The 11,676-nt window shown below is 36.7% G+C and overlaps 2 protein-coding genes across 2 annotated transcripts in view; one reads left to right on the top strand and one right to left on the bottom strand.

Moving 5' to 3' along the window:
- Positions 1-644: 644 nt before the first annotated feature.
- On the top strand, positions 645-1,722 carry LOC115629779. Its single transcript, XM_030526334.1, has 3 exons — positions 645-678; positions 737-919; positions 1,613-1,722. Exons 1-3 carry the CDS (start codon positions 645-647, stop codon positions 1,720-1,722), a joined length of 327 nt encoding a protein of 108 aa, XP_030382194.1.
- A 7,802-nt stretch (positions 1,723-9,524) lies between these two features.
- Positions 9,525-11,676, bottom strand: part of LOC115629778 (zwei Ig domain protein zig-8) — a 117,081-nt gene continuing 114,929 nt past the window's right edge. Inside the window, exon 7 of the mRNA XM_030526333.1 lies at positions 9,525-9,820. Coding sequence (XP_030382193.1) covers positions 9,525-9,820 — 296 coding nt within the window. The remainder of the gene's footprint in view (positions 9,821-11,676) is intronic.

Genomic DNA, 11,676 nt, shown 5'->3' with positions numbered 1-11,676 from the left:
TTATGTGTTTAGGCTTGCCATAAATAATATCTGCAGAGTGATTTGGTCGTCCATTTGTATATTTATGATCGTGATATGGTAGACGGTAATTCGAATGGAAACCATTCAAACAACCCGCACTGTATACTAGTTTTCTACACTTGTGCGTCTGTCAGTGTCTGTCAGTGTGTGTGTGTGTGTGTGTTGGTGTGTGTGTGCGTGTTGGTGTGCGTGTTGGTGTGCGTGTGTTTGAAAGTGGCAACTGCCATGTGCGTCGGCACCCATTGAGAGCTCTGCATGCCAGCACGATTAAAAAGCCATCAAAAATGTTTGGCTCCTCTGGTCTGAGGGTCTACGGCTTGTCTCAAGATGTGGCTAAAGATACGATACTTGTCGAAAAAAAAAAAACAAAATTGAAAGCGAAAGCCGAAAGCTGCGCATGCGGGCAGCGCTCTATAAAAGTTGGTTGGCCTGCAGTTGTCGCTGTTAGCAGCAACCGGCAACACGCAAACTGCACGCAGCACCAGAAGCAACTGCCACAACTACACTAACAGCAACAACAACAACTACATTATTAACAAGCGCCCCCATCAACAAAGTGAAGAAGTGAAATAAAAATGTTGCGCATACGCCCGGTTGGCGTAGCGTTGTTGCTTTGCCTAACAATGCAGCTAGAAATTGCAGCTGGTGGCAAGCAAGGTAAGTGAAAAAGCTATTTGGCAATAACTCATTATATCTACTCGAATATTACACGTAGCACGCCAATTTGGCAATCAGAACTTTGGAAATGCTTTGGGCACTGGCGCCTATCCGGGCGCCATATATCCCGGTGCATTGCCATATCCAGGCAGTCCGCCAGGCTGTCCGCTCTGCGATGCATCTGTCTATAGCTATTGCTCCCACAAAGTGGTCCACGATGCCTGTTGCTGTGACTTTGCAGGTAAAGGTGTTCAACAAAATAAAATCCTATGCTAACATTTCAAGCGAATCGCATCCCATTTGCATTTAAAATCCATTCCATATCTATTTACTCGAGCTCGTCTATTTATTTATTTTAAAGAAACATTTCATTGTCTTTTTGCAAACTTTAATCGTAGTTAGGGCATTTTCATTTAATCATATATCTTTGCTATACAAATTCGACGAGCATTGGAGGATTAACACACCTAGTATGAACGTCTAGACTTCGGACTTAAAACTTGACCACAACATGCCTCTGGTGCTGTTGCATAGTAGGAACCATAGGTGGAATAAATACCACAATACTACTTATCTGTATGGTAGCTAGAATGTCGCAGTTTTTTTTAAGTATTGACAATATGGAGGGAGGAATGATATTCCGCAGTCCATAGTCGCTGGCGCTTGGTTTAAAAATTCTGCAACGCCGGCTTTTTGGTTTTTATGGTTTTAGGGCTTTTTTGGTTATTATTTCTGTTCTGTTTTTTTGTTTTCGTTTTTTGTTTTTCATTGCATTCCGGCTGCCATTAAGGGTCTCATGGTCTCATTATTCATGCGCCATTTTTAATCGCCGCATTTATTACCTGCATAAATGCCATTCAATTCAATTTCCTCTTAATGCATTTGTCGCCTGCTCTGTGTGCTCGGCGTATAAAAAATTAATTTGCGTTCACAGGGTCTGGGAAGCCGCCGCAATGCCTCTACTATGACTGTGCGCTGCTCTACGCCAAAACCTGCTATGAACACTCCCTGATTAAGAACTGCTGCTGTAGTAGTCCCTATTGAAGTCAGAATCGGCACAACAACAACAACAACAGCAACAACAACATTGGAATCGACGCCGGCATCAGCTTCGTTGCTTATCAGCGCACATTTTTGTGATTTGTTTGCATTTTATTTAATTTATTTATTTATTTAACTTTGCGTAATTTATTAAAATGAAAATAACAACAAACATGCATTGTAACTTTAAGCCGACATTAAAATAAATAAATACTATAGTATATATATGTGTATATACTTCTATAGTGTGTGTGGTATATATATGCACATATTTAAATATACGAGCACTCGTATACCAATAGTGCATACATTTGTATGTATTTTTAATGCACAGGGGAATTTTGCTTAAAATTTGTTTGCCTGCGCTTCGAGCAAATGTTTGAGCTGCAATGTAAACAGCCAGCAATTATGCAATAAAAGCGCCTACGTGCGGTCCATAATTGTTAATCGAATTGAATTGAATTTAATATTAAGCGCTAATTAAAAGTGTCTGCCAGTCTCTGACTCTGACTCTGACTCGGGCTCTTTAACCATCTATATATGTATGTATACGAGTGCTCGTATAGATATGAGAATGTATGCGCGTATAAACGAGTAATAATAATGGATCTGTGGTTTTTGGACCGACTCCCAACCAACCCATGTCGCAGTCTATAACTACGCCTTCACATGGCCACCTGTTTATTGAGGTAAGGGCAACAAAAATTATTTCGAAATTTGTATTTGATTCAGCTCTTATTTAGCCTAGTTAATTTATTATTTTTGTTTTTTTGCTGTTGGTTGGTTGGCAATTAATATTAGCCTAAATGCTTAAAAAGCGTAGGTTAGAAAGGGTGTACATATTATAGCCTAATAATGCAAATTTATTAATTATATGAGCCTCTAATTAAATCTATACTTTTATTTCATTTACTTTTATCGAAATTGATTTATAATAAGAATTGGTATTTACGAATTCATCATCCTCCAGTACTAAGTTTTTCAGCGAACAAGTTTGTTTGCATGCAGGGTATTTCACAGTCGGGCTTTGATTTAATTGAAACGTTTTTATTGTGCCACACTCGTTATCATTTCGAAACCTCTCCAAGTATATTAAATGAATTGCATATTCGTTTATTTTTCCGGCTTGGTTTTATTTATTGAAACAACGCAGATGCTCATCAGCTTTGAATTTCTTCAAAATTGTTTTAAAACTTACTTCCATTCCACAACTTATATACATATTTGTTTAATTTGTTTAATGTTAAGCAACATTTTCTGCCGACTCCATATGTCTGCTCGTAATCATTTAATTTGAAAACACTTGTTTTGACAACATAATACAATAAAGTGTTAACTTAATACAAAAATTCGTATAAAAAGCTTGTTTAAAATCCATTTCTTACATTTATCATATTTCCCATTTCTTTTGCATTTATTCCTCTTTTCATATTTAAGTCCATTGCTTTATTTCTACTTACATTTATTACGATTATTTTTTCAAGAATCAACAGTTTTAGTTTCGACATTCATACAAGCAGAAATTATATCAAAATAAACAGGAATTCTATTTTTCTTTGAATATTTAAATAATTGAATGGCTACAAAATTGTATTTCAATTGTTAATAAGTATAGCGACTGTGTTACTTTAAATTGCACATCTCATTGTTCAAGATTTGAAGGCATATGATTTAAAAAGTTTTTCAACGGAAAGTTTAAGGCCCCCCTTCCATTAAAATGTCACCAGCGTAATCTATCATCGACTCTTTCCATGTTTTTTATTTGCAAAGCCATTCGATGCAAGCTTTTCTACTATGTGTTTCACCCATCAATCGTCTATTAGCATTCTATCGACATTAAGCAACATCTCTCTCGGGAATTTCTATCAATATAAGAACTGAATATCTAAAATGTTTGTAACAAATGAATTCATGCAGTTTTTTTCAATTTTCCACTGCCCTCAAATACCGAATCAGCTTTGTTTAAAAGCACGAAAACCTTTCACCTTCGAGTATATTTCCGCCAACCTCATTTTCAATAAAATTTTATGAACATATATAATGTAATATATTTATATTCATGCTCGGAAATGTTGGCATTTTTCACTTAAAAATTGAATACTTGTATCAACAGCTATTTAATATTATTTTCTTGTCCATTATCTAATCCACAAAATTATGTGCGTTAATAAATTATTTTAAAGCTCATTATCAAAGCGGAATAGTAGGTAGAAGAGGAGGTAGGGCAGGAGTTGACTTATAGCCATTAAACACAACTTTCCATTCACATGCACGCTTAATTTTATTTTAATTAATTAATTTGAGCGCAGCTTAATATGCAAAAACAAAATATGGATGTAAATGAAAAATAAACAGAAAGAAATACACGTCTTCAAGCTTCATAATACATAGTAGCAGCCAAAACGCTTAGATGGAATAAACAAACAGATATCTCAAAAAAAAAACAAAAAAAAAAAGAAATGCATAAATTCATGAACGAGTCACTCGCTATGCTCGGAAGGAAAACAATTCAAACGACTGTTGTTGTTGTTGTCGTTGTCATCGATTATCAAGCAGAAATAAAAAGACAGACTGAAAAAACTATTAGGCCAAGCCACAGATTCTACACAGCTGCCTCAACATCTTGCCCATACAGTGGGACTAATTCGAAAGAAATGCTTAAGAAACTATGTGATTGGCATTCTTTTCAGCTGATGCGTATAATCTTATATCTCTATATATATTTGCATACTACTTATAATCTATTATCGAAATATGAAATGCTGATGCTATTTTATTCTATTCACCCATCGCATTTTAATAATTCAGTTGGGAACAGTTTGAGTTCGAAATATCTATTACAATTTGATGTCAGTTTTTTCCAACGTTTTCTGAACAACTAAAAATTTCAGAATCTTGCATTTTTCATTTCTTAGTATATTTTTTGATTGTGGTTATAAATAAAGATCGAAAGACATAAAAACATAAAGAAATATTATATAATTGGTATTGGTAAACAAATCTGCTGCCTACCCACACATTCTTTGTGATAAATAGGCTTTAGTGTTAAAAATATAAAAATGAAATAAAATCCTTCTGTGCTAGCAATTTATAAATTGTTTAAATAACAATTAAGCGTTTGAATATTTTAACAATATTATTTTAAATTGTTATATCCCGCAGAACACAGAAGTATACAAGTACATGACAGACCAAAAGTTATACGAATATGTACATATATGGTTAACATAACGAGACGAATTAATATATATATATATATTGTTTGTCCGCCTGCCTATTAAAATAGGCGATTCGATTATTGTAAATGACTTCGGTACGTTCCTATAGCTATAACTATTTCCTTTAACGGGCAATGGGGAAAAATGTTTGTAAGCAGCAGGAAGTTTTAGAGAACGTTTTAAATAATCCATGCAGATCAGACGAATGATGAGTATAGTATAGTAAGTTAGTCGAAATTACATTTTGTATTTAAAATAGTGCTTCCCATATTGATTCCACTGTGTCTCGTGGTCGTTGCGGCCGACGTCTCGCTTTCTTTATGCGATTGCCATAAATCTGAAATTAAAAAAAGCGCACAGAAAAAAAAAATGAAATAAAAACAAAAATCTTTCGTAATCCATAGCTAAAAAATTCCAATATACAAAACACAGATATTAGCATATTACATAAGAATTTTCACTTTCAGCGAAGAAGTGGAAGGAGATGAAGGAGGAGAATGAGAGGAAATCATCCAAAAATACTTTTGCTTGATTAACATAAATCTCTCTATTAAGTGGCCGGCATTTTGAACGACCTTCCCGCTATTGGGGGCGCAACAATTGTCAACGACCACGCCCCACCACTTGGCCATGCCATTGACAGTTATTGGGCGAAACAAATTCCACTTCCTGTGCTGTTCCTCCCCCGCCTCCTCTTATGTGTCTCGAGCCTTATCTCGCTCTCTTTCTCTCTCTCCCTCTCCCTCTTTTTTTATTGTATTTTTGCAAACTGTTAAAAAAAGAACGGACGAGGGGGAAAAATGGGAAAAAAGCAAGACGTCGTCATCGGCCAAGATAATCACAAAAGTTTTGTAATAATTTCAATTTTTTCTGCCACACACACACATACATATACACATACACATATATACATACAAATAGCGTTTGCACTTTTCCAACAATTTGGCTAACTTGCTCTTCTTCTTGTTCTTAGTCATCTTGTTCCTCAGATACTTGGTGCTGGTCTTCCTCTTCTACTCAAAGCTACTCGTCTTTGGGGCAAATGAAACCTTTAATGGATTTCAAAAGCAAAATTTATTTTGACAATGACAATGAATTTTTCCTCTTCTCCTTCCCGTTTGTGTATGTGTGTGTGTGTGTGTGTGGTTGCTTCATTTTATTTTATTTATTCATTTTTTGTCCTCATCGCTATTGTTGCTGTAGTTGTTCTTGATGTTGTTGTTGTTGTTTATTGCTGTTGCAAAAGTTTTTAATGAGTGCGCGTTGAAATTTTATCTGCGCTCAGCTCGAGCTGCGAAACTTGCCGTTTTTTCCGCTTCTGTTGCTACTCTTGTTGTTGTTGTTGTTTTTTTATTTTTATTTTTTTTTCATTTTCATTTTCATTTGGTATCGTTTTTGTTTCGCCCGCTTTATGAAGTAAAAACGCTGGCACGTTTGCTTCATCAAATGCGCTTAATTAGAATTAGCATTGGAATTCGGGTGTTGAGAATGTGGCTATTGTGTAAAAGTAAAGTAAACAAACAAACAAACGAGTGAAGAAACAACAACAACAACAACAGCAACAAGAGCAACAACAACAGCCGCAGCAGCAGCAGCAAATAAAATAAAAACAAAATAAAATAGACGAAGCGTTAAAAACAACGAACTACGTGCGAGCGTGAAAACACGGTCTGGGCATGAATCCGGATCTAGATTTGGATGTGGGTCCGGGTGTGGGTCTGGGCCTGGGCCTGGGCCTGGCCTGGTTGGGTCTGTGTTTGAGATTGTGATTGAGGCTAGTCTAGTACTAGGGGCTGGGTGTTGCGATAGCAACAAAATTGCATGGAATTTGTCTCGAATGACAAACGAATTACATTTCTAGCACGCTAACAGGGAGAAGGGGCAGCATCCGGCAAAGCGTTTTAAAGTTATTACAAAAGGGTTCAAGTGATTGAGGTCCCTGTCAACAGACCAATAGTGCTGGATTAGTAATTGTAATGGTCTGTCATGACAACCACGCACAAATTAAAGCCAACCCGATTATAATGCCAATATTAGGCACCACACTAAAGCCTTTACCTTATAACATCTTAAACTGGAAGCCGATAAGATCCATGGTGAAGGGCTGGTTTTTTTTTCTGTTTTATGAAATCATGATTTTGATTTCTTTGATTCAGTTGAACGATGGGCGGGGGTCTTGTTTATGTTATTTTCTTCTTATTGGATGAATGTCTTTTATTTGGATGAAAGTCCGTTCTAAGCCATTTATCATAAACAATATCATAAGCATAACTGCTACGTAAGTGGTTTATGGAAATTCAAACCGCAAAAGCAACCTATTAAATAAATGCATATTTAAAGGAATCTATTCCAAACTTTAAGCACATTTTGTGGCTCTAGTAGTCGGGGAAAGGGTAAGAACAGCTTAGTAACATGATTAAATTTGATTAAATATTAATTTTAATCCATTAAACTCAAGCTGTAATTTTGCTCGAAAATATTTTTTAAAGAATGTTTTGTTTTAGCCCAAAACAGTGCTATAGGAGTTGGCCTTAGCTTATCTTTTAAGGAATATGAAAAAAAGGCAGGGACAATTACAACTTGAGGTTTATTTTTGATCAACAAAATAAAATTTAAAGAATAATCATTTTATTTTTTTGAAGTAATGATTATTGGTTAAGTTGTTAAATAAAATTGAAAATAAATCATTATTACAGTCCCTGAAAAAATCAACGATTCGGGGCTTGCAGTTATAGTGTGGCTTCACTATCTAGGACCTTATCAGTTATTCCAAAACCTACTTATTAAGTTAACAACTCAGAGAATCTAAGGATTATAGACGTCCGATTTGCAACTTTAAATTTTAACACTAGTTTCTAATTTTGTCGATTGTTGGTTGGCGTGGAGTCTGGCGTTAAAGTCCGCTTCGAGTAATTTTTTCATACTTTATGCTCTGTGCAGCTTTGTCTTCTCACTATCCTTGTTCACGCTGTTCCTCATTCTGCCTCTCCAAGCTGCTAGACTCCTTGCTGGCCCAACTCTAATTCCCAAGTTCAACAGCCATGCCAAAAGTCCAATGCTCTGTTAGGTCTTATTACATAATCTCCACTCACAGCGACGCACAGAAATAATTAAAGCAAATTTGTTACCCTTTGCTTGGTGGCCAGCTACTCGTATAATAGGGAGATATAAATAAAAAATATTGCATGGCTAATTGCAAGCACGGGCCAATGGCCAATAAGAAAAGCAAAGCCGACAAGTTTTGCTTGTGCAGCTTCCCAGAAAGAGAGATGGGGGCAGAGGCAGAAACAGAAACAGAGACGACGACACGGACTCTAATGTTGCGTCATCCAGCCATCGAGCGGAATATTTGAGACATGCTTTGTGGCATACTCGTATTGTTATTGTAACTATCTGTTTCTATAGCTACATACTATAACTATTGATGGGCCATAGAGTTGGCGTGTGGTAATTAAAGGCGCTAAGTCTTTGGCTAATGGTCGCATCTCTCACTTGCGGTAAATTAAATTCGCATAAGCAAAATCAGCAAAGCAAAACAAAATGAAATGGACGACGACGACGACGACGACGACGACGACAATGAAGAGTCAAGTGTGAAGAATGAGTGAAGGGAATGGAATGGAATGGTATGGGGTGGGAACAGGAACGGGGAAAGGAACGGGGGCAGCGTCAATGGGCCATGACAATGCGGTGACGATGAGCAGCAAAATGAAACGACACAAAACGGGCATAACTAACGCTTTCTGCTTCGACAGCTTCATTCGAGCCAAGTCATCAGAAAAGCGGCGAAGGCAATCATTATGACGACGATGATGACGCTAATGATAATCATGACGATAATCATAATGATAATGACAATGACAAACATGCCAGGCAATTGGGCAGCTGCGGATTTCATGTGAATCACAAACTAACAATTAAATACAAATCAAATTAAAATTAATAAGCGCACAAGCTGAAGAGAGCCAAAGAAACTAGAGTGAGGAAATAGCTAACAGTGAGGGAGAGCGATGGAGAGCGAGCGAGAGAGAGAGAGAGAGAGCGAGAAGCGCAAAGTAAATAAAAGTTTGTTATGGTCATCAAGAATTTGACGCAGCTGGGAAAATGTTTGCCAATGCAATGAATAATTCGCCAAGTTTCAGAACACTTTGAGAAAAAGTGCCCCCACGTGTAATATCGATGAGTTCCTCGACTACAGACTACAGTTTGGCATCCAAATATTGAAGCACACTTTTGCTTTGAGAAAATGTTGGGTGCAAAGTCTTAAAAATGTGGGAGAAAATGTTAGCTCGGTAGCAAGAAATATTGATAAAAATTATATTTTCCACATAAATTGTCAATCAGAAATCAAAAGTTAAACAGTTGCATAAAGAAAGTAAACAGAAAGTTCTTAAGTAAAAGTGCAGTATGCATCTGATCATGGCTCGTAATTATTTTCCAAGTGTACTTGTATGTATGTTTATTTGTGTGTGTGTGTGTGTGTGGCACTTATTGTGGTTTCAATTCCAGTTTCATTTCAACTGCCAGTAGTGGCACAATAAAAGACATCAAATTAATTAAATTAGCCATAAACAAAGCGAAAGGTGATTAATTAACCAACGAATTTATGCGCACAATGAGAAAGCGGCCACTGTCCGACTGTTCCGAATACTCTGAAGGCCCCTCACCGTCGCACTCGCCCTCGCCCTCGCACTGGCCCTCGCCCTCGCCCTCCCCCACATCATCATGCTCTTCCTCACCCTCATCGCTCATGGCTGCATGAGTCGTTTCATGAATCTGGCCATTGGTATGGGCCATAGCTATGGCTATGGCTATGGCTATGACTATGGCTATGACTATGGTTCTGTGCCTGGGCGTTGGCTCGCAACTTTTGTGGCCACTTGCTGAGGAATATGGAAAACGAGTTCAGTTGCGTTGAATTCATTTGCCTTATTTAGTCATTCATTAATATTTTTTGGTCTCCCTCCACAGCCGCACTCGCACTCGCAGTCCCAGTTGTAGTCGTCGCTTTTGTTAGTTGCTCTTTGCTTGTTCTCCCTTTGAGTTTTCCAGCTATTCATGGCTATGTTAGAAAAGTACAGGAGTATTACAATTATTCCATTGCATTTGTGACACACAGAAGTGGCAACAAATGTACATAAATGTCCTAATTAAAAACTTGAAAACTCGCCAAAGTATATAAATGCTTATTTACGTCTTTTTAGCATTAAATACAGTTATGGAAAAATTCAACTTTTCACTACCTTCATTGAAGAAAACATAACATTTGTTCATTGTTTTTCTTTCTTTCATTGTATTAATAAAAAGAAATGGGTAAATGACTTCAACAGCAATCTTGCTAGTTTTATTAATTTGGTTCAATAAATTGAAGCTGTATACTATTACAATAAACCTAATAGCAAAAAGTTAGCTTTTATTCTTAAATTTAGGAATTCCAGTGCCAACATTTTTAGGAAACATTCAATCAACAATAGCAATATGTTCAGCTAATTGCTTTATAAACTAAGCTAGTGAAACACTTCTTGATGGTCTAATAATATAACAATTCTAAAACTTATAAAATTGCAACTTATTTTATTTACGTTTATTTTTTTGTTGTTGTTTTAGGTACTTTTCGTAAAACTCTTGACAAAACCGATCGATTTCCAGCGAAGGAATCAATCATGAAGTTTAAATGAAAAACAGTTGCTTATATACAAGTTTATACATCAATGTGTTGGTGTCTATTTAAATCACTAGTTGTGTTTATATCCGAAATATTTTTGAACCACTTTATTAAAAAGTACTATTACAATTACTATTACTTTTAATATTCTATTAGATAGACGCAGCTCAATCAAAAGCTCAGTCTTATTACTATAAAAACAAACAAATTACAATTACTATAAAAATAAGCAACTGTTTTAGGTTTGCTTTTACTATCGAAAAGTGTATGGAATCATATAAAAATGATTTATAACCGATTCGTAGATCGGAAACTTTATCTCACGATAGTTTTAGCCAAAGTTTTACAAACTCAAGTGTCTACTAAAAAACCAATAAAAACAACCATTCGCTAGTCTCGAGCTGCATCCCAAGTCTTTGAGAAGCAGTTTTTCAATGGGCAGCATCTGCCTGCAGGTAATATCCTCGATCCATGAGTAGACCTACTTACAAACTCGTAGAAATTGTTGCTAGGGTGTATTAAGTTTGTTCAGTTCTTACTGCTTACTGCTCTCTTTTTCATATTTTTTCTGTGTGCCTAGCGTTTTATTTCGTTTCGTTTCATATCGTATCGTATTGTACTGTTTGTTTGCTTCGCGGCTTTTGTTTGTTGATTCGCTGCTGCTGTTCCCCCATTCAGTTCGACGCTTTTAATTAATGTTATTAAAAAGTTGAAATGCACAAACGGCAATGGCAATGACACCGTCCTCGCAGCGACTGGACGACGGCACAGGCAGAGGCTGAAGCTGAAGCTGAAGCTGAGACTGAGGCAGAGGCAGAGGGCTGTCGGAGGCACTGCAACCCTTTCCATTTCGCCTTCAATCCTTCTTTTTTTACGGCTCACACGCTTTGGCCATTTGCTTTCTGGCTCTTACGCTCGTACACTTTGCTTACATGTTGTTAAATCGTTTCTTTCATATTTACACATGTTCTCTCCTCCCTTCCACACAAGTCGGTCTCGTTTTGTTGTTGTTGTGTTGTGTTGTTGCATGTTGCTTTTGTTGCATACTTTCCAGCATTGCCAATGGCGTCCATT

The sequence above is a fragment of the Scaptodrosophila lebanonensis genome, unplaced genomic scaffold, assembly GCF_003285725.1.
Source record: "Scaptodrosophila lebanonensis strain 11010-0011.00,11010-0021.00 unplaced genomic scaffold, SlebRS2 tig00000165-arrow-arrow-pilon, whole genome shotgun sequence".
NCBI lineage: Eukaryota > Metazoa > Arthropoda > Insecta > Diptera > Drosophilidae > Scaptodrosophila > Scaptodrosophila lebanonensis.
This window is presented reverse-complemented; position numbering and strand designations above follow the sequence as displayed.